The 24,672-nt window shown below is 36.8% G+C and overlaps 2 protein-coding genes across 3 annotated transcripts in view; one reads left to right on the top strand and one right to left on the bottom strand.

Moving 5' to 3' along the window:
• The window catches only part of LOC127837639 (large proline-rich protein BAG6-like), an 88,894-nt gene extending 72,978 nt beyond the window's left edge, over positions 1-15,916 (top strand). For both annotated transcript variants that reach the window (XM_052364875.1, XM_052364874.1), the window contains 2 exons: positions 8,161-8,268; positions 13,297-15,916. In XM_052364875.1, the coding sequence (XP_052220835.1) occupies positions 8,161-8,268; positions 13,297-13,563 (375 nt within the window). In that variant the 3' untranslated portion in view covers positions 13,564-15,916. The remainder of the gene's footprint in view (positions 1-8,160; positions 8,269-13,296) is intronic.
• Positions 15,917-17,021: 1,105 nt separating this feature from the next.
• LOC127837640 (uncharacterized) lies at positions 17,022-23,964 on the bottom strand. Its single transcript, XM_052364876.1, has 2 exons — positions 23,688-23,964; positions 17,022-19,803 (listed from the first exon to the last, which is right to left on the bottom strand). Exon 2 carries the CDS (start codon positions 19,406-19,408, stop codon positions 17,060-17,062), a length of 2,349 nt encoding a protein of 782 aa, XP_052220836.1. The 5' UTR covers positions 19,409-19,803; positions 23,688-23,964; the 3' UTR covers positions 17,022-17,059.
• Between the last annotated feature and the right edge of the window lie 708 nt (positions 23,965-24,672).

Below are 24,672 nucleotides of genomic sequence, written 5' to 3'. Positions count from 1 at the left end.
TATATGTGTCAAGTTTCATGAAAAAATATGAAGAACTTTTTAAGTTATCGCAGGATCCACTATTTTCAGCAATATTTCTAGTCTATTTATTGCCATAGCAACCAGAATTCTTGACGTAGGAACAAAATGAAATGATGCGCATAATCTCCATATTGCCCTCTATATATGTGTCAAGTTTTATGAAAAAATATGAAGAACTTTTTAAGTTATCGCAGGATCCACTATTTTCAGCAATATTTCTAGTCTATTTATCGCCATAGCAACCAGAATTCTTGACGTGGGAACAAAATAAAATGACGTGCATTATCTACATATTGCCATCTATATATGTTTCAAGTTTCATGAAAAAATATGAAGAACTTTTAAAGTTATCGCAGGATCAAGAAAAGTGTGACTGACAGACAGAGCGCAAACCATAACTCCCCTCCGGTTTCACCAGAAGGGGACAAAAACAGGTTAATATATCAGACGAGGGTTAGATTAAAATTATTGGCGAGGCTTTCGGAGCCGTTATTTATTTGTGCCAACTCTGATATATTACAAAACAATCATCTGTGTTTCTGTTTATTATACCTCCCAGTCTCCCATTTTATAAGAAACAGTGATAAATAATAGCTACAACGCTGCATTTTTTTTCGGGAATGAATATGATTTTTGACGTTTGATGTGTAAATAGTGATGTCATGAGTACCGATACTCGTGCTTAATATTTGTATAATAGGTTTTTATGCCCCCGGATTGAAAGATCGAGGGTATATTGTTTTTGGCCTGTCTGTCTGTCATTCAATCATTCATTGTGTGTGTCCCAAAACTTTAACCTTGGTTAAAGTTTGATAACTTTTGCAATATTGAAGATAGCAACTTCATATTTGGCATGCATGTGTATCTCACGGAGCTGCACATTTTGAGTGGTGAAAAGTCAAGGTCAAGGTCATCCTTCAAGGTCAAAGGTCAAATATCATTGTATTTTTCTTTCCTAAAACTTTAACCTTCATTAAAGTTTGGTCATAACTTTTTGGAATATTGAAGATAGCAACTTGATATTTGGCATGCATGTGTATCTCATGGAGCTGCACATTTTGAGTGGTGAAAGGTGAATGTCATCCTTCAAGGTCAAAGGTCAAATATATGGCTTCAAAGCGGCGCAATAGGGGGCATTGTGTTTTTGACAAACACATCTCTTGTTTGCTGTTTATGTTGTTTTTTGTGTATAAAATATATAATAACTTGGTATTGTATTGTTTGTCCTGTTGAATCTGATTCAATTTAAAACGAATGATAACTTTACATTTGAGTTCTATTAATATGATCTACCTCTAAAAATGGACTAATATAACAACTTCCTGGTGAACTGATATAAAAAATATATCAGGCAGGGTGATATGAGACAGCTATCTATGTAGCAGTATGATACAAGGTAGAGAGAGAGTGTAGTTAGAGACTGATATCAATAAACTATCCTGTGTGATATGAGACAGCTATCTATGTAGCAGTATGATACAAGGTAGAGAGAGAGTGTAGTATGAGACTGATATCAATAAACTATCCTGTGTGATATGAGACAGCTATCTATGTAGCAGTATGATACAAGGTAGAGAGAGAGTGTAGTATGAGACTGATATCAATAAACTATCCTGTGTGATATGAGACAGCTATCTATGTAGCAGTATGATACAAGGTAGAGAGAGAGTGTAGTTAGAGACTGATATCAATAAACTATCCTGTGTGATATGAGACAGCTATCTATGTAGCAGTATGATACAAGGTAGAGAGAGAGTGTAGTTAGAGACTGATATCAATAAACTATCCTGTGTGATATGAGACAGCTATCTATGTAGCAGTATGATACAAGGTAGAGAGAGAGTGTAGTTAGAGACTGATATCAATAAACTATCCTGTGTGATATGAGACAGCTATCTATGTAGCAGTATGATACAAGGTAGAGAGAGAGTGTAGTTAGAGACTGATATCAATACACTATCCTGTGTGATATGAGACAGCTATCTATGTAGCAGTATGATACAAGGTAGAGAGAGAGTGTAGTATGAGACTGATATCAATAAACTATCCTGTGTGATATGAGACAGCTATCTATGTAGCAGTATGATACAAGGTAGAGAGAGAGTGTAGTATGAGACTGATATCAATAAACTATCCTGTGTGATATGAGACAGCTATCTATGTAGCAGTATGATACAAGGTAGAGAGAGAGTGTAGTTAGAGACTGATATCAATAAACTATCCTGTGTGATATGAGACAGCTATCTATGTAGCAGTATGATACAAGGTAGAGAGAGAGTGTAGTTAGAGACTGATATCAATAAACTATCCTGTGTGATATGAGACAGCTATCTATGTAGCAGTATGATACAAGGTAGAGAGAGAGTGTAGTATGAGACTGATATCAATAAACTATCCTGTGTGATATGAGACAGCTATCTATGTAGCAGTATGATGCAAGGTAGAGAGAGAGTGTAGTTAGAGACTGATATCAATAAACTATCCTGTGTGATATGAGACAGCTATCTATGTAGCAGTATGATACAAGGTAGAGAGAGAGTGTAGTTAGAGACTGATATCAATAAACTATCCTGTGTGATATGAGACAGCTATCTATGTAGCAGTATGATACAAGGTAGAGAGAGAGTGTAGTTAGAGACTGATATCAATAAACTATCCTGTGTGATATGAGACAGCTATCTATGTAGCAGTATGATACAAGGTAGAGAGAGAGTGTAGTTAGAGACTGATATCAATAAACTATCCTGTGTGATATGAGACAGCTATCTATGTAGCAGTATGATACAAGGTAGAGAGAGAGTGTAGTTAGAGACTGATATCAATAAACTATCCTGTGTGATATGAGACAGCTATCTATGTAGCAGTATGATACAAGGTAGAGAGAGAGTGTAGTTAGAGACTGATATCAATAAACTATCCTGTGTGATATGAGACAGCTATCTATGTAGCAGTATGATACAAGGTAGAGAGAGAGTGTAGTTAGAGACTGATATCAATAAACTATCCTGTGTGATATGAGACAGCTATCTATGTAGCAGTATGATACAAGGTAGAGAGAGAGTGTAGTTAGAGACTGATATCAATAAACTATCCTGTGTGATATGAGACAGCTATCTATGTAGCAGTATGATACAAGGTAGAGAGAGAGTGTAGTTAGAGACTGATATCAATAAACTATCCTGTGTGATATGAGACAGCTATCTATGTAGCAGTATGATACAAGGTAGAGAGAGAGTGTAGTTAGAGACTGATATCAATAAACTATCCTGTGTGATATGAGACAGCTATCTATGTAGCAGTATGATACAAGGTAGAGAGAGAGTGTAGTTAGAGACTGATATCAATAAACTATCCTGTGTGATATGAGACAGCTATCTATGTAGCAGTATGATACAAGGTAGAGAGAGAGTGTAGTTAGAGACTGATATCAATAAACTATCCTGTGTGATATGAGACAGCTATCTATGTAGCAGTATGATACAAGGTAGAGAGAGAGTGTAGTTAGAGACTGATATCAATAAACTATCCTGTGTGATATGAGACAGCTATCTATGTAGCAGTATGATACAAGGTAGAGAGAGAGTGTAGTTAGAGACTGATATCAATAAACTATCCTGTGTGATATGAGACAGCTATCTATGTAGCAGTATGATACAAGGTAGAGAGAGAGTGTAGTATGAGACTGATATCAATAAACTATCCTGTGTGATATGAGACAGCTATCTATGTAGCAGTATGATACAAGGTAGAGAGAGAGTGTAGTTAGAGACTGATATCAATAAACTATCCTGTGTGATATGAGACAGCTATCTATGTAGCAGTATGATACAAGGTAGAGAGAGAGTGTAGTTAGAGACTGATATCAATAAACTATCCTGTGTGATATGAGACAGCTATCTATGTAGCAGTATGATACAAGGTAGAGAGAGAGTGTAGTTAGAGACTGATATCAATAAACTATCCTGTGTGATATGAGACAGCTATCTATGTAGCAGTATGATACAAGGTAGAGAGAGAGTGTAGTATGAGACTGATATCAATAAACTATCCTGTGTGATATGAGACAGCTATCTATGTAGCAGTATGATACAAGGTAGAGAGAGAGTGTAGTTAGAGACTGATATCAATAAACTATCCTGTGTGATATGAGACAGCTATCTATGTAGCAGTATGATACAAGGTAGAGAGAGAGTGTAGTTAGAGACTGATATCAATAAACTATCCTGTGTGATATGAGACAGCTATCTATGTAGCAGTATGATACAAGGTAGAGAGAGAGTGTAGTTAGAGACTGATATCAATAAACTATCCTGTGTGATATGAGACAGCTATCTATGTAGCAGTATGATACAAGGTAGAGAGAGAGTGTAGTATGAGACTGATATCAATAAACTATCCTGTGTGATATGAGACAGCTATCTATGTAGCAGTATGATACAAGGTAGAGAGAGAGTGTAGTATGAGACTGATATCAATAAACTATCCTGTGTGATATGAGACAGCTATCTATGTAGCAGTATGATACAAGGTAGAGAGAGAGTGTAGTTAGAGACTGATATCAATAAACTATCCTGTGTGATATGAGACAGCTATCTATGTAGCAGTATGATACAAGGTAGAGAGAGAGTGTAGTTAGAGACTGATATCAATAAACTATCCTGTGTGATATGAGACAGCTATCTATGTAGCAGTATGATACAAGGTAGAGAGAGAGTGTAGTTAGAGACTGATATCAATAAACTATCCTGTGTGATATGAGACAGCTATCTATGTAGCAGTATGATACAAGGTAGAGAGAGAGTGTAGTTAGAGACTGATATCAATACACTATCCTGTGTGATATGAGACAGCTATCTATGTAGCAGTATGATACAAGGTAGAGAGAGAGTGTAGTATGAGACTGATATCAATAAACTATCCTGTGTGATATGAGACAGCTATCTATGTAGCAGTATGATACAAGGTAGAGAGAGAGTGTAGTATGAGACTGATATCAATAAACTATCCTGTGTGATATGAGACAGCTATCTATGTAGCAGTATGATACAAGGTAGAGAGAGAGTGTAGTTAGAGACTGATATCAATAAACTATCCTGTGTGATATGAGACAGCTATCTATGTAGCAGTATGATACAAGGTAGAGAGAGAGTGTAGTTAGAGACTGATATCAATAAACTATCCTGTGTGATATGAGACAGCTATCTATGTAGCAGTATGATACAAGGTAGAGAGAGAGTGTAGTATGAGACTGATATCAATAAACTATCCTGTGTGATATGAGACAGCTATCTATGTAGCAGTATGATACAAGGTAGAGAGAGAGTGTAGTTAGAGACTGATATCAATAAACTATCCTGTGTGATATGAGACAGCTATCTATGTAGCAGTATGATACAAGGTAGAGAGAGAGTGTAGTTAGAGACTGATATCAATAAACTATCCTGTGTGATATGAGACAGCTATCTATGTAGCAGTATGATACAAGGTAGAGAGAGAGTGTAGTTAGAGACTGATATCAATAAACTATCCTGTGTGATATGAGACAGCTATCTATGTAGCAGTATGATACAAGGTAGAGAGAGAGTGTAGTTAGAGACTGATATCAATAAACTATCCTGTGTGATATGAGACAGCTATCTATGTAGCAGTATGATACAAGGTAGAGAGAGAGTGTAGTTAGAGACTGATATCAATAAACTATCCTGTGTGATATGAGACAGCTATCTATGTAGCAGTATGATACAAGGTAGAGAGAGAGTGTAGTTAGAGACTGATATCAATAAACTATCCTGTGTGATATGAGACAGCTATCTATGTAGCAGTATGATACAAGGTAGAGAGAGAGTGTAGTTAGAGACTGATATCAATAAACTATCCTGTGTGATATGAGACAGCTATCTATGTAGCAGTATGATACAAGGTAGAGAGAGAGTGTAGTTAGAGACTGATATCAATAAACTATCCTGTGTGATATGAGACAGCTATCTATGTAGCAGTATGATACAAGGTAGAGAGAGAGTGTAGTTAGAGACTGATATCAATAAACTATCCTGTGTGATATGAGACAGCTATCTATGTAGCAGTATGATACAAGGTAGAGAGAGAGTGTAGTATGAGACTGATATCAATAAACTATCCTGTGTGATATGAGACAGCTATCTATGTAGCAGTATGATACAAGGTAGAGAGAGAGTGTAGTTAGAGACTGATATCAATAAACTATCCTGTGTGATATGAGACAGCTATCTATGTAGCAGTATGATACAAGGTAGAGAGAGAGTGTAGTTAGAGACTGATATCAATAAACTATCCTGTGTGATATGAGACAGCTATCTATGTAGCAGTATGATACAAGGTAGAGAGAGAGTGTAGTTAGAGACTGATATCAATAAACTATCCTGTGTGATATGAGACAGCTATCTATGTAGCAGTATGATACAAGGTAGAGAGAGAGTGTAGTATGAGACTGATATCAATAAACTATCCTGTGTGATATGAGACAGCTATCTATGTAGCAGTATGATACAAGGTAGAGAGAGAGTGTAGTTAGAGACTGATATCAATAAACTATCCTGTGTGATATGAGACAGCTATCTATGTAGCAGTATGATACAAGGTAGAGAGAGAGTGTAGTATGAGACTGATATCAATAAACTATCCTGTGTGATATGAGACAGCTATCTATGTAGCAGTATGATACAAGGTAGAGAGAGAGTGTAGTTAGAGACTGATATCAATAAACTATCCTGTGTGATATGAGACAGCTATCTATGTAGCAGTATGATACAAGGTAGAGAGAGAGTGTAGTTAGAGACTGATATCAATAAACTATCCTGTGTGATATGAGACAGCTATCTATGTAGCAGTATGATACAAGGTAGAGAGAGAGTGTAGTTAGAGACTGATATCAATAAACTATCCTGTGTGATATGAGACAGCTATCTATGTAGCAGTATGATACAAGGTAGAGAGAGAGTGTAGTTAGAGACTGATATCAATAAACTATCCTGTGTGATATGAGACAGCTATCTATGTAGCAGTATGATACAAGGTAGAGAGAGAGTGTAGTTAGAGACTGATATCAATAAACTATCCTGTGTGATATGAGACAGCTATCTATGTAGCAGTATGATACAAGGTAGAGAGAGAGTGTAGTTAGAGACTGATATCAATAAACTATCCTGTGTGATAGAAGTCTTTCTCTGGGAAAATAGGGCTTAATACATGTGCAGTCTGTGTAGGCTTATCAATGAGACACTTAACGATTTTATTGAATTTTTATGTCCCCCACTATAGTAGTGGGGGACATATTGTTTTTGCCCTGTCTGTCTGTTGGTATGTTGGTCTGTTGGTTTGTTGGTCTGTTTGCGCCAACTTTAACATTTTGCAATAACTTTTGCTATATTGAAGATAGCAACTTCATATTTGGCATGCATGAAGCTGCACATTTTGAGTGGTAAAAGGTCAAGGTCATCCTTCAAGGTCAGAGGTCAAATATATGTGGCCAAAATCGCTCATTTTATGAATACTTTTGCAATATTGAAGATAGCAACTTGATATTTGGCATGCATGTGTATCTCATGGAGCTGCACATTTTGAGTGGTGAAAGGTCAAGGTCATCCTTCAAGGTCAGAGGTCAAATATATGTGGCCCAAATCGCTTATTTTATAAATACTTTTGCAATATTGAAGATAGCAACTTGATATTTGGCAAGCATGTGCATCTCATGGAGCTGCACATTTTGAGTGGTGAAAGGTCAAGGTCATCCTTCAAGGTCAGAGGTCAAATATATGTGGCCCAAATCGCTTATTTTATGAATACTTTTGCAATATTGAAGATAGCAACTTGATATTTGGCATGCATGTGTATCTCATGGGGCTGCACATTTTGAGTGGTGAAAGGTCAAGGTCATCATTCACAAGGTCAAGGTCATCCTTCAAGGTCAAACGTCATATAGGGGGACATTGTGTTTCACAAACACATCTTGTTCTTTTAAGTGAAGTCTCTTCTCCAAGAAAAAGCTGTCAATTCTGAAAGTGCAGACTGCACAGGCTAATCTGGGATGACATTTTGCGCACATGCATTAAACCCAGTTTTCCCAAAGCGAGGCTCATTATACAACAACTGGTGTGTTTTCAGGACTGGGTGCCAGTGATCATGCGTGACATTGAGACACAGAGGGGCCAGGCCCCACAGCGGCCACACAGTGACGTCTACATGCAGGGGGTCCCTCCCAAACGCAGAAAGGTACGTAGTAACTACATGCAAGGGGTCCCTCCTAAACACAGAAACGTACATAGTAAAAGCTGGTATTAAAGTGAATTTCGTGGAAGTTTGCCTAACTTCAATGCAATGGATATTGGAAGTGTTATACAGTCCAGGCAGGATTTTTATGCCCCCTTTTGAAGAAAAGGGGGTATATAGTTTTCGCACTGTCCGTCAGTCTGTCTGTCTGTCAATCAGTCTGTCACACTTTTCGTGTCCGCTCTCTAATTCAAATAGTTCTCATCCGATCTTTACCAAACTTGGTCAGAAGTTGAAGCTAGACAATATCTAGGTAAAGAATATGGGTCATGCCGGGTCAAAAACTAGGTCACGGGGTCACTTAGTGCATTTCAAGGATTTAGCATGGTGTCCGCTCTTTAATTGAAGTAGTTTTCATCTGATCTTTACCAAACTTGGTCAGAAGTTGTTTCAAGACAATATCTAGGTCAAGTTTCGAATATGGGTCATGCCGGCACAAAAACTAAGTCACAGGATCACTTAGTGCATTTCAAGGATTTAGCATGGTGTCCGCTTTCTAGTTTATGTGGCTTTCTGATTTATTTTGATATTCTAAGACATTTTTATGCCCTCGAAGGAGGGCACATAGTGATCGGACTGTCCGTTACACTTTGCGTTTAGATTTCGAATAATGCTCATAACTTCTATGTCGCTTCAGATAGAAATTTTAATTTTGGCATGCATGTGTATATGGACAAGGCCTTTCCATACGCACACAAATTTTGACCCCTGTGACCTTGACCTTGAACTTAGGCCAGCGTTTAGGTTTCGAAATCTGTGTTTAGGTTTCGAAAAAAGCTCATAACTTCTACCAAGTATTTATAGGGGGCATAAGTCATCCTATGGTGACAGCTCTTGTTAGTATATAAGACAGTGATTTTTGTTGCTTTTATTTGTTACAGCCTGTGCCATTTGGATTGAAAAATTAGTGCGATAAACCATGAAATTGGGAAAAATAGCGTGATAAACCATGACATTGGGAAACATTAAGCATTATAAATATTATTATACGTAACAGAATTAAAATTGTTTTTAAGTGCATGTTTGACAGCAATTTTATATTATAAAGTGCTGCTTTAATGTCTTCTTACAATGAAGACAATATTATATTAATATCCTTCCCCATGCATATTAAACTTGCAATAATCTATAGATTCTTAAATACACCATTTAATCATAACCCCTTTAGAGTATTAATTTAATTCATTATTTTTTTAACTATACTTCATATGGGGAAAACATTAACAAATATCAACAAACACGCTTTAGTGTTCTTGTTGTGTAATTGATGTATTAAATGGAGTTAAAAGAATATATTTAATTTGTTTACCTTTCAATATCTTGCACTTGACAACCTCAGTTCAATGCTATTTCAGTAAACTGTACAGCGTGACAAACATAATAAAGCAGAATATGCATATGAATCTGAGTATACAAAGATCCACTAACATATAAATCAAATCATGTTTGTCTCTTTCCATTTCCGAACGATACTCATCGTAGATGCTTTAACTTTGTGAATAGACTGTCCAATTTTCCAACGTCAACACTCGTTTCTGTGACGCACATTCACTGTGCTGACTTCTAATAAATGTATTTTTTATCTCAAATGTAGTATTATGCGTTAATTGACACACGCATTAAATAATTCCCTAATAACCATATGATATCTGTTGTTAATTCGCATGTTATTTATCATTTTCGCCTTTCATCGAAATTTTCCGCCATCTTGGACGTGTGTAAAATCAGGCGTACTCAATCCGGATACATCGACTATTGTCGATATTCTCCCCAATATAGAGAGAATGAGTGGCAATGTAAAATCATATGTATTCGGCTACATTCGCGAACCAATATGTAAGTCAGTTGTCCTTCGGCGACGACTCGACAAGCTCGATCGGCACTTGTTCTACGACATTACCGCTAAATGACATTGTAATCTTATTGTGTTTATTGGGAAAATTTGGTCCTTTTTTGGGAAATTTTGATCAGATTTTTGGGAAAAAACGTTGATTTTTGCAATTGGGAAGCAGCTGAATATCGGCGGTAATTTTGGGCAAAAAAAATCACTGTAAGAAAACGCTGTTTTTAAAGATAAAAACTTGTTCTTGGGTGATAATCAAATTTAATTTTTGCGGTATTGCATGTGATCTTACCAGGAATATAATTGTTCTTTTCAAAAAACAATTAATTGTAGTTTTTTTTTTAAATTATTTTGCTTCTTTTATGGAAAAAGTAAGATGCCATCAAGCATTAACATTTTTAAATGTTAAGTGTAACACATTTTTCCTTGTATGGGCATATTTTTATCCCCACACTTTTCGGAGAAAAAGTGGGAATATTGTGGTTTTGTCCGTCCTGGCCACCTGCTCCTCCTACACTATTAGCACTAGAACCTTGAAACTTACATACATGGTAGCATATGTGGGATGGTGAACTATTTGGAATTTTGCTCTGACCCCTGGGTCAAAAGTTATGGGGGTTGGGGGGGGGCCGGGTCAAAGATTTTTACTCATTTTTTAGCTCATCTATATTTTGAAAAAAAAAAAGAGCTATTGTCATCACCTCGGCGTCCGGTTAAGTTTTGTGTTTAGGTCCACTTTTCTCATAAAGTATCAAAGCTATTGCATTCAAACTTGGTACACTTACTTACTATCATAAGGGGACTGGGCAGGCGAAGTTAGATAACTCTGGCATGCATTTTGTCAGAATAATGTGCCCTTTTTATACTTAGAAAATAGAAAATTTAGAAAGTTTTGTGCTTAGGTCCACTTTATTCCTAAAGTATCAAAGCTATTGCTTTCATACTTGCAACACTTACTAACTATCTTAAGGGGACTGTGCAGGCAAAGTAATGTAACTCTGACTGGCATTTTGACAGAATTATGGGCCCTTTATACTTACAAATTGAAAATTTGATTAAGTTTTGTGTTTTGGTCCACTTTACTCCTATAGTATCATAGATATTGCCTTCATACTTGGAACACTCGCAAACTATCATAAGGGGACAGTACAGGACAAGTTGCATAACTCTGGTTTTCCTTTTGACAGAATTATGGCCTTTTTTTGACTTAGTAACTTTGAATATATGGTTAAATTTTGTGTTTAGATCCACTTTACTTCTAAAGTATCAAGGCTATTGCTTTCAAACTTCAAATACTTTCATGCTATCATGAGGGTACTGTACCTGGCAAGTTGAATTTTACCTTGACCTTTGAATGACCTTGACTATCAAGGTCAAATTATTAAATTTTGCTAACATTGCCATAACTTCTTTATTTATGATTAGATTTGATTGATACTTCGACATAACAACTCTTACCTGACATACCACAATAGACTCCACACCATTCCCCCATCCACCCCCCCCCAGAATCACCCCCCCCCCCCAGAAAAAAAACTTTTTTTTTCATTTATTTTAAAGATCATCTAATGAATGACTACATCCTCACACTATACCCTCCCACTGCCCCCCCCCCCCCCGCCCCCCCAATTTTTTTTTGAAACATGTATAAAAAGCAAAAATATTTTTTATTTTTATATATTTTTGAAATACCGTCCAACCATCCCACCCAAGAATCTCCCCCCCCCCCCCCCAAAATTTTTTTTTTTTTTTTTTTTTTGCATTTTTTTCTTATTTTTGGCAGAAAATGTAATAAATGACCACACACCCACACTATACACCTTCCTCCACCCCGCCCCTCCCTCCTTTGTGATTGAAGTATTAAGATAGGTCCCTTCACCTTTAAAAGAAAAATAGATGAGCGGTCTGCACCGCAAGGTGGTGCTCTTGTTAGTGTGAGCGTTAGCTCACTAAAGTTACAGACCATATTTTGCAAATCAGTATGTGCTTAAAAGCCTTAGGTACAGTATGGAAAGACAACCACTGCCTGTTGTAGCAGACAACTAATGCTATAAAGAGCGTCTGCTAGGAAAGATAACCACCACATTTGCCTGTTTATAGTTCACCACTGGTACACTGCAGAGGGTTTATATGACTAATAGTGTTTAACAGCTTGTAAGACGAGATTGGCCAGTCTAGTGTTTATCATTGAAATCTGTACATTTTGGCTGCTTTCAGCGAAAACGGGGCTTAATGTATGTCAAATAAGATTAACCTGTGCATGCTGATTAGCCTGTGCAATGCGCACAAGCTAATCAAGGACGACATTTTACAACAGCGAACACCTACAGTGCCTTCAGCGCTTTGATTTAGGTTATTTTACTATAATTTCTTCATTTCTACACCGATTGTCTTCAAATTGATACTGAACCTCTCTTATGACAATAGGGTCAATCTCAACTATGCATGGCCCCATTACCAACCCTGGGGCGCCCCGCCCACATAGGCCACGCCCACCCAAAATTGCCTTTTACTATAATATCTTCATTTCTACACCGATTCACTTCAGATTGATACTGAACCTCTTTTATGACAATACGGTCAATTATAGCTATGCATGGCCCCATTACCAACCCTGGGGCGCCCCGCCCACATAGGCCACACCCACATAGGCCACGCTCACCCAAAATTGCCTTTTACTATAGTTTCTTCATTTCTATACCGATTGCCTTCAAATTGATACTGAACCTCTCTTATGACAATACGGTCAATCTCAACAATGCATGGCCCCATTACCAACCCTGGGGCGCCCCGCCCACATAGGCCACGCCCACCCAAAATTGCCTTTCACTTTAGTTTCTTCATTTCTACACTGATTCACTTCTAATTGATACTGAACTTCTCTTATTACAATACGGTCAATCGCAACTATGCATGGCCCCATTACCAACCCTGGGGCACCCCTGGGTCAAACATGCAGCATGGGGATACGCGTCGGCCTCTGCCGCGCCATTTTTTAGTTTTTAAGTGTATCATATATTGTAATCATACATTCATGTGTCTCCTTCAAGTATATGCCTTTATTCTGTTTCGGGTCAGCAAGCAACCTGTTTTATGGTCATTAGTATGTTTTGTCTCCTTTACCCCAGATGATGGCCGATCAGAAGCCTGGCGACCTCTCCAATCCTGCTCATGTCTTACCTGACTCGATACGCCAGGCGGTTGCCGCAGCAGCCGTCGAGCCAATCAGCAGCCTTGACAACCTGACGACTGAGCTGGCCAGCGACTCTGACCTTCACGATGCATTCGAGGCCCAGTTGAGCCGGTCCCTGGCCCAGAGGCTCGATAACGATACAGACTACAAGTCTGACAGGTTTCCGAACACGGAGGAGTATTACCACAAGTCGGAGAAATGAGAGCAGGATATTGACATTGGGTGATATTGTAAATTGGGTTCTGGGAGAACTGGGCTTAATGCATATGTTTTAAGTGTCATCCCAGATTAGTCTCTGCAGTCTGCACAGGCTAATCAGGGACTACACTTTCCGCCTATTCTTGATATTCGTTTGCAAGAGACCTCTTTGAAACGGAATATTTAAAAAAAGCGGATTATGTCATCCCTGATTAGCCTGTGTGGACTGCAAATGCTAATCTGTGATGAAAGTTTACATGCATGCATTTAGCCCAGTGTTTTGAGAATGCTGTTCTTTGTAAAGTCTTAAAGGGAGGTCGGAGATGAGTTATGTTGTAGGGCTGTAGGGAATGCATAGACGCATGTAGCACAGTGAAGCCGCGTACATCTTCACACACCACTCTTCCCTACTACCGCTCAGGGGTGGTTGGCACTGAAATGTTTCATTTTTTATTTTACTATTGCTTGAATTTAATGACAAATAAGTATTACATATTTATAATAACCTGAATAATCTTCATTGCATTTTTTATCGTTTGGATTTCCTAATTAGCCAGAATTTTACAAATTACCAGGATGGTATTTCTCTCCAGCCGTTTGATCAACACCCTGCAACTGTCTGATCCTAGATCCTTACCTTGTGACTGTAATGTCTCGTTTGTGAATAACAATTCTTAGTTATTCCACAAATTGTGTGAAAACTTAATGTGCCCGTTTAACTGTTGACACAGTTTTTACAATTTGGATATGCAGATAGTTAACAGATGTATATATGTCTTGATTGGGTTATCATTTACTTAATAATACAATTCATGATAGTGTTTTTTTCTTAACTTTCATTAACAATTTCATTGTATTTCATTGTATAATATAACTATAATATTTATAATAATTAAACGCTTAGCATATACAGTTGATGTATGGAATAAAGTTCTTATAGCATGTTTTCTTAACTTCAGAACTCTTTGCTTAAAAAATAACTTTAGCGTGAGCATTATAAAGTGTATGCTGTCGATTGATAAAATAAAGAATGTTTTTTCAACAAACTACATTATGCAGAAAACCATTGTTATATGCACATTGTTAAATTTGTAATTAACATCAGTGTTATTCACATAGGAACATTTATTTAATTTGTAATTAACATCAGTGTTATTCACATAGGAACATTTATTTAATTACAATTTATTTTTAAAAAAAGACGTCAATTACATTTACATATGAGCAATTGAGTCATACCATATGCGGTAAGTGTAGAGCTGGACCAGTGTGCCCATCCTGTCCCAGTCTGGTCTAGAGCCATCCTGTCCCAGTCTGGTCTAGAGCCATCCTGTCCCAGTCTGGTCTAGAGCCATCCTGTCCCAGTCTGATCTGGAGCCATCCTGTCCACTTATGAGATCACAAAACTTTGCTAGGCTCTACAGCGGACAGGGAAGCTCCTTATAAAATTGGTAAATTGCGATGGATCTACGATGGCCTTATATGGCATAATATCCATTTTTGCATGACACGAGTCCGATAAACAATCCATAGGTGTTGTTAAATGAAAGCCTTCAAAGTGCAGCAGTTGCATCATAGCAGTGTGTTATAAAGAGACAAGAATGTTTTTCAAAATAAAAAACACTGTTATGTGGTAATAACTATATACAGACTAACTATTTCTATTATTTTGATAAATGTATTATGTTATGTCATGTATATGAATATACGGCCATCCACCCAAAATACATTTAGTGTAATTATGACTAAGTTGTACATTTATTGTACACAATACAATGATAAGTAACATATTTAAATGGGCCATGCTCTGTGAAAAGGGGGTTTAATGCATGTGCATAAAGTCCGCACAGGCTAATCAGGGACGATACTTTCTGCTTAAACTAGTTTTTTGCCAAGAAGAGACTTTCTTAAAACAAAAAATATCATAAAAGCAGAATAGTTGTCCCTGATTAGCCTGTGCAGACTGTACAGGCTAATCTGGGATGACACTGTACGCACATGCATTAAACCCCCTTTTCAAATTGCACGGCCAAAATATAAATATTTTTAATAAATATTTCCTTGTTTTGTCTTCAGAGACTTGTCATGTGACCTTTTATTGAAAAAGATTGAAAATCAAATACTGCGTAATGTCTTAACATGAATTATTATACAATCTTTAATATGTACAAATGAAGTATTGTTTAAAGGAAAACCATTGAAACACTGACATTTTGTTGCTTTTGTTTAAAACAATACGTGTTTGGTACATGTTCTAATATTTTATTTGTTAAATTTGGTCTTTAATAGCTGTTTTTTCATCGCTGTATGTGGAGAAATGCAATTTTGTAATGAAATAAATACACATATTGCTTGTAGTTTTGTTGTGGTCTTATTTGTATACTTTCTAATGGTATTGTGACCATCACAATCCTGTTATGAAAAAGCAACACATTTTGGTTGGTTGCCATGATAACGTGATGTTTTTTTTTCTTCGAAGAATTTTTTTTTATTATAAATAATAAATTTCAGCCTTTGCCAAGTGCATAACTTATATATAGTTGAACACAAGTTTACACGTTTCTCACTACAACTGTAAAGCAGAAAGAAAATGCAGAGATAATTTTACTCAACGTTCTACAATGAAATGCAATAAAATGAAAAATCTCAACTTTTCAAAATGTTAAGAAAACATAATGACACACAGCATTGCAACAATTTACAGCTTAAACATTAAACAAATCTACAACACATCTATATTGGTCTCAACATATAAGACATGGACAATCTATATTTTAATAATATGCAAAGAATCAAGATATCAACAAGAGCTCCGGGGTCGGAGACTGATGCCCCTTCCCAAATACAGGGCCTTGGCACAGTGACCTTGACCTTTGAACTAGTGACCCCAATTCCAATGGGGTTCATCTACTGTCCAAGGCCAGGGTACATATGAAGTAGTAAGCCAATCTGTCAATTTGCTGGTGAGTTATTGATTGCAAACGAATTTCACACTTATTGTGACAGTGACTCTGATTTAGTGACCCAAATTGCAATAGGGGTCATCCACTGTCCAAGTATTAAACCAATCGGTCAATTCTTTGGCAAGTTATTGATCTGGGCTGGATTCATAAAGCTCCTAAGGCATATCTTTACATAAGCTGGATATAAGGGAAAATTTTAAAATTCAATTTTCTATTGAAATTCTAATGATTTCAGTTTTGTTATGCCAAATTACTGTTCTTCTTTGCAAAATTAACTTAAATAAACCAATAAAATGAAAAATGACACCAAAATTAACAAGCAAAAGACTTAAGGTATATTTAATTATTAAATGAATTTTCTTAAGTTTACCCTTAAGAGCTTTTTGAATACCAGCCCAGAACCGATTTTCACACTTATTGTGACCTTTGACCCCAATTTCATCTACTGTCTGAGGCAATGCAAATGTGAAGTATCAAGTCAATCGGTCAATTTCTTGACAAGTTATTGTCAAGTTATTTTTGGACAAACCCCAAACGTCAATCAAGGTCAAAGTCACAATGAGCCTTTGTGGGTTTGCTATCTTTACATAAATCGGTTTCGTTGTCACATGTGTCAATTTTTTCTTCACCTAGTAGCGTTTGACAGTTTCTTAGAAAGTTTCCAGCGAAACCGAAAAACCCGGACTCGCGTACCTCTTCATCTTTGTTTTCTCCATCATATACAAGCCTAACAAAGGCATTTACTAAGTTAACACCCGCCTCCATTTTTCGACTCAGAATATCGGCCGATGGTGTATTAAATTTTGTTGAATCTTCTGCATGCGAACTTTTGCCACCAACACTTTCTTCAGATATGTGTGGAGGTTTATTTGGATCGACACCCTTTTTTACTTCCGGACTCAAAGCATCGTACGTTTTTGCAGATGATGTTTTAGAAGCTTCTAAAGTAAATCCCTTGTCTTCAGCAATATCTTCAAAGTCATGCACATTATATTCAGAACATAGTACCCTTGTAGGGTTACTTGTTTTACATGGATCGGTCATGTTGTCATGGTTGTAATAGTTTTTTTCACTAAGTTGGTTTTGAAAATTTCGAACAAACTTTCTAGCAAAACTTCGGAAATCAACCCCAGACGTACATTCTCCATCATTGTTTTCTTCATCTCTTTCTTCTGAAACGGGCTGAAAAAGCTCATGACGAATTTCGACAAATGCGTTAACACTTTTTCTCGGTGAATCGGGCGATTGAATTGTCGACTTTTTTTGACAGTCTGAATGGGTACTTTTGTCTCCTAAAATTTCTTCCGTCTGAGGTCGTTCGTTGTGATCGTCGTCTGTTTTTACTTTTTGGCATGGGGAATAGGACGACATTGCAGAATCTTCTACCCTAGATACCTGGTCTTCATCGATTTCTTCAGAGTTATGTGGATCAGCGTCAGCAGTTGCGCTGTCGTTTGTGAGTCTCGTGTGATCTTTTTGAATGGTAGCCATTGCCGGCATATCCCATACCTGTGATTCCGGTGCTTTCGTCAACTTTGTGTCCTGTTGTCTCGAATATATTACCTGTTCGATTTCAACGTCTGCTTCTGCACTGTTTTCGTCTTTAATAAATGTAAGTACATTTTCAGTAAAAGAATCAACGCCAGTTAAAATAAGTTGTTTCAAGCGAGTATCTGCGTCACATACTGTTTCACTCTTAATTAACTGCATCCAATTGCGGAAGACATAAGGAATACGTCGCCTGTGGCTGTCATATCTTTCTCCATTGAATTGGATCCCATCTTCAGTGGTTGAAAATGGTAGGGAAGTCCACAATCCGTACATCAAATCATCACATATATCTTCAACGATATTTTGCTGACATTCTGTGGATAAGTATTCGTTTATTTTCTCTTTTGAAATTATATAAAGGTCGGGCTTTGGTGGATCTTTTAGAAACATAGACAAGAATTTTGATGGTTCCCTACGAATATCAGAGACCTTGATTAGACTTTTAACCACCAGGTCATCTCGACATCCGGTGATCAGATTTTCCTCACGGACAAAGTATACAGGCAGAAAACGGTCCTCAAGACAATTAATCATGAAATCCAAAGCCTTTATAACGCAATTCAACAAGTTCCCTTTCGACCAAAAACTGTCATCTGTGTCTTCTCTGATCCAAAATAACACAGTTTTCCAATGATACGAAGTCAGTACTGGTGGTTCTGTTCGTAGAAACGCCTTTTGATACGCCTTCAAAATCTTCCAACATAGAAGCGGTACCTCAGAAAGTTGCTTTGCTAAAGCGAGTTCACACTGAGAAAATGACAGCCGAAAACATGTGTCATTTCCATCGACTTCCGGAGAATGATTCTCGTTGTTTCTGTCGCCATTCAGTTCCGCAAATAACGGACGTTTTGCAACTATTTGGCAGCCTATTTGAACAATTTTCATGACAGTTTCTTTCTGAGGCCATTTTCGTTGCCTTGTTATCCATTCTCTGGCCACTCTTGGCCAGCCCTGAATAGTAAATGCAGGTACTATATCAGCAGTCATAAGTTTAGGGAGCTCAGTTGTTTCCCCAATTGCCGTTTCGTTGCAAAAACTGCTTCCGTATATCGGGTCGGTTTTGGTCTCTGGTTCCCTTATTTCGTTTCTCATTTTCGAATCAACTTTATCATCATTGAAGTATCTTAACAAGTCTGCAACTTTTTTCCCAGCATTTGTTACTCCTTCTGCTACATTTGAAAACGATTTTGGACTCTGTGCGTTGCAGACGTCATGTGGATCACATTTGTGAGCCATAGCATTGCACATTTCCAAAACACTATGAACGAACTTCAGAATAATTTCCCATTGGTTGACCCTATTTTCGGGAATGTCCGCAATACTCAACGCATCCATGGTGGATGACCCATCAAGTGCTGCAATCTCCAAACCGACTGCAGATTCTTTGAAAGTGTTTAGGCATTCTCCTTCTGACGATATACCCGGACGGAGATTGCGCTAACAAAAAACCTCATTAAACCATATATTCTACGTTCGAGATTCTTCAAAACGTTTACTGGTACGTACACACCTTCGACTAAACGTTTCCATTTGAACAATTTCAAGTGTGTGTTATCACCTCGAACTCTCAGAAATGCGGGGTAACGGCGGTCGTATTCCAATAACGATTCTTCAAGAACCACGGTTTTTGAAATAAGTAAAATATCCACGTCTCCCCCGTCACCAGGCACGTTAACTTTCGATCCATCTTGAGAACTGCCCACTGGTACCAAGATGTCGCTGTTGAAGAACTGAAACGAATGTGGCGACATGAATGATTTGAGAGGAATGTGGGTTGGAATAAACGTTAAAAAATAAAGGGCAAAATGCCCAAAGACGCTCTCCTGAGACCCTAACGTACAAAACGGTTCTGAGCAGATAGTGTTTAGGTCATTTTGAATTTCCATAAAGATATGCTAAAATGTGACGTCTGAAATGTTCAATGTTTTATCTAACCTAGTGATATAGTTCGTTATCCCACATGACGCAGTTTCCAAATACTTTTAGGTCAGTCTATCTATGAGGCGATTTCTTACCACGTTCATTAAGATCTGGTAAAAAACTAGGCTTCTAGAAGGTACAGTTAATATTGGCGACGAACGGAAATCGATAAAAAAGCTTCTTTAAGCTAAAAAATCAAGTTCTAGTTTTACAATTTCAAGATGGTATAGTTCGCAGAGAATTTCAAAAGTTTTAAAGTCAGTTTACAAGTATACAAATTGCCTTTTTGACAAATGATCTTGTAAAGATTAAAGTAATTTTATAACGTTGTGCTATGTCTTCAACGTAAAACAAATGAAGCGAATTCTGTTTAAACAACCGTTAGGTTACATGCTATTTAATTGCGTATATTTACTGCACTTTATATTTTATTTTTCTTCTCAACTGCTAAGGTGGGACAATTGCACTTGTTGAACGAGTTATTTTTATCGATGACAGACATCATTGTGTACACACCCACGGTGATAAGGCGATTACCACAACTGTTCCGCTCACCGTCAAAATTGTATACTTCTGACAATAGCACCGTATCCTTCTGACGAAAAGAAACATGGAGGACGAAGCAATATCAGGTAAGTGGGTGACAAAATGTTTTATTATCAGACACTGAAAAACGATTGCCACTAGCGAAGCACTCCACCGAATTACTGAACCAATATGTCGTCTGTTTAAAAGTTGATCAGTCCTGAAATATTAAGCATGACTTTGAAATAGTGTTTACAAAAAGTCGTGTCGCGCTCGACACCATTCGTACTTGTCAGAAAAATGTAAAAATGAGATGATTGTCGATGTGTCAGACATGATGTAACAGACTTAAATCATTGTTTAAATAAAAGAACATGCCATTGGAACCTGTTTGTTTCAATATCTGTTAAAGGCCTAATTGTTTGGTGAAAACATGCATCACTTACATAAATATCGATTCACCGCGCAACACTGATTATAAACGCCGTGTTTAAATTCCGTGTCACTGAAATTCGTGGCACCGCTAACTTCTGCACATGGTTTTAAATGATAAGCTAGAACGAGCCATCGTGAGCTGAATTTATTTACGATAATCTTCCATTTATAAAAGTTACATGTCCCAGAATTGATATTTAAAATGATGGCATGCTTGCACCAAAAAAGGTTCCAGTACGTGGAGGGCACATGTTTAAGTCTCATGTTTCAATTTATCTATATTGTTGTTGTAAAATACAATCGTTACTGATAATTATTATTGATTGATTTCAGATTCATAATCAGTAAAAAAAAGATGTCCAGCTACGATTATGAAAGGTATAAGCAAATGTTGGTGTAAAACTAACCGAAGGAAATCATAAATCTAGTTATGTATAAAGTGTACAAAGTGATGTTGCATTGGTTAAATATGAATTTGGTGTTTGTGACCAAAACCAAAGATATATACCAAAGATGCTCTCGTCTACTTATATCAGAAACAAAGGGGTTACAATTATATTTTTTTAAATTGAGACTGTATATAGAAGCTTGTGAGTGCATGTCTCCATAGATAAGACATTACAGCGCGGTCCGTTTTAACTAGATGTAAAGGGTTTGATAAATAGTTATGTCCGTCAAGTATTAAAAAAACAATTGAAAACAAAATATTTTCAAAGTACATTGTAATATTCAGCAACCGGAGGAAAAAGTCTCATTTTCTTGTTTTTGTGTTTGTTCAAACATATATTTGAACGTGTCTTCCTTCTGAAAGAAAACATATCAGAATAAAGCGGTGCCAAAATATCATAAAGATGCGGTGCTTTTACGAACATTGTTCAGCGGTGTTCATATTTCTATAATGTCAGTGTTGAGCGGTGCATACTTGCTAACACGTGTAAATGTAAAAATCACAGTTATATTCAATAAAGCATGCCATAATGTGTTGTATATTGATTCTTCTACCATAAAATACCGTTTAACAAAAAAAATCTTTCATTTAAAATGTTTAAAATCTGCAAAAAATACGTTTTTTTGCGTCATGAAAGTCACTTCTTTCCCGACATGCACAAATTGCTTTCACTATTTTGAAGTTAATAGCGACTCAATTTTGATTCGGTAAACGGAAATTAGATGTAAAGTATATACTTTGTTCGGTGGAATATTTTTTTATTACCAAATTACCTTCTTTTCTCGTTTTTTTCTTTCATTTCTGGGCTCGCCAAACAGTTTTCGGCCATGTTTTTGACAGAAGGATACGGTGCTCTTGTCAGAAGTATAAACGTTCGACGGGGAGCGGAAAAGTTGTGGTATTTGCCCTTTCACCGTGACACCGGTCTTACTGACCTGTGTACAAACGCGAAAGGAATTGTGGGTAGCACTTCTTTTACGAGTGAAAAGTGAAAGCGAAAGTAGGTCAGGTAATCGTTCTTCTGATCATCGCGATCAGTCTTAATAGAGATTCAAAATCACATTTAAACATAATTAAATAACATTATTTTAAACTACATTCCGTTTTAAACACACAATAAAAAAATATTTTTCTTTCATTATGAACATTTTCATTCCTACGCAGAACTACTTTGGCGGAAGCATAATTCCCCAAACCAGGGGAATGTGATGCGTCTTAGTATAGAGGTGACACTAACGTAGCACTGACGTCACCATCTACTAGTATGTATATGACAATAGCGTAGTGACGTCACCATCTATGTATAGAATGCAGACATATTGCAAACCTTACATTTGTTTGTCATTTACAAAAAGATATATCTACATATCCTCAAGTGAACGCGAATACAAGGTCGTATAGCTCAGTAGTAGACCCGTCTATATTGATAGCGTAAAGATTATTATAATACTATAATAATATGTTTTGTGATTTTTCGCGATTTACAAATGTACAACAATAATAAGAGTTCGTCTCGACTTACATAAACAGATAATGCATAAATTCTATTTAAAAATAAAAATGTACAAAAAATAGTGGTTGAAAACCATTAGTATAGTTCAGTTATTTAAACGGTATACAACAATAGTTCATTTGACAATTTACTAGCGTGAACTATTGTTTTTAATACAGAAATGGTAAGCAGAGCCAATAGATGTATTCCCAAATATTTAGATATTGATGAGGATAAGAGCTTAATTTAACCCATTTATGCCTAGTGGACTCTCCTATCCTTCTAAATTGGATCGATTTATTTCCAAAATTAGGGATGTCTTGTATATTTATTTCTATGTTTAGAATATTTCTTACGGAAATTCCTTTAAGCATACAGCGCAGACCCAGATGAGACGTTTGCCAAGGCCTTTTTTCTAGACTCTAGACATAAATGGATTAATAACCCACTAGATTATAGTGACCCCTGAATATAAATATCGAATAAGTTAACTGTCAAGTGTTAATATCCCGCCGAATAGAATTGTTCAATCCGTCTAATGAATGACATTTCGTGAAATAATAGTAATAAAACGTGTAGATTAAACGGTAAACATTTTCTGACAAAATGTACATTACGAATGGAATGATGTGTAATTGAAGTTGAAAATGTATTTTTATTTATCCTGTTTTATCTACGCAATGAAACAATAGTATTTTAATAACGACAAAATACAGAGCGGATTTTCAAGTTGTATGTGGTTAACTTCGGATTTAGCTGAACATGTTATTTCAATATAAAACACAACAACTCACCTGTAAACACGCATTGAAAACAGTGACGTCCTTGAGTAAGGTCTTAATCTTCGAGTTTAAACTAGAATCAATCTGGCTCGCTAATGTGAACATATCCGTCGATTCTGAACATTCACCGTTTGAATCAGTGCCATTATTTTGTGTACTTTGTGTACGTTTATGCTCCATTGTGCTTCTTTTCAATAAATAATTTAGTTGTACGAATCGATTGTTTGTCATAAAACCAACAGTATAAACTTCAAGTACATGTGCGTATTTTGCAATACTACGATATTAAGAGTTGTGTCCTGTTTATTTGCGTTATGCATGAAGAAATGTGCGCGTCGATCGAGTGATGAATCACCGACACCGCTGACTAAACAGAAAGTAAAAGTATATGAGTCGCATTCTTAGAAAACTGGGCTTAATGCATGTGCGTAAAGTGTCGTCCTAGATTAGCATGTGCAGTCCGCAGAGGCTAATCAGGGACGACACTTTACGCACATGCATTATGCCCAGTTTTCTCAGAATACGGCCCATATGTATTCGTAAAAAACTCGTTGCAGCGATGTGTACGGTGTTTTCCGTGGCTGATTTATCATCGTCATATGACACCTTATTAAGAAAAGAAATAGCAGTGATACAAAGCATCAGAGAACGCCGTAAACATAATCAGATAGACGCATGAATGTTTCAAAATACGTAAACACAGTTTGTTTGCTCCCTGGTTATTTACATAATTTTACTGAGTTTTGTTCGCACATATTTAAACAATCTTGGAAAGGCCGTTATCTTTTTATAAAGGGGAACCACCAAAATGTCACATAATTTATCATCGATGTTGTTTTCAGGTTACAAAATAAAATAACAGCAAGGGACATATTTTATGTGAAGATCAAAAATAAACGTGTACATCGCAAAACTGATGAAAACACTCCGAATTCGCCATGTATCACACATACTATTTGTAAATTCAACAACGCGAGATAAATAGTGTACACCAAGT

Source organism: Dreissena polymorpha, chromosome 7 (assembly GCF_020536995.1).
Source record: "Dreissena polymorpha isolate Duluth1 chromosome 7, UMN_Dpol_1.0, whole genome shotgun sequence".
Taxonomy (NCBI): domain Eukaryota; kingdom Metazoa; phylum Mollusca; class Bivalvia; order Myida; family Dreissenidae; genus Dreissena; species Dreissena polymorpha.
This window is presented reverse-complemented; position numbering and strand designations above follow the sequence as displayed.

What these genes read in the sequence shown, in the direction of transcription:
- LOC127837640 (XM_052364876.1), bottom strand. Translation starts at nt 19,408, where the DNA reads ATGGATGCGTTGAGTATTGCGGACATTCCCGAAAATAGGGTCAACCAA.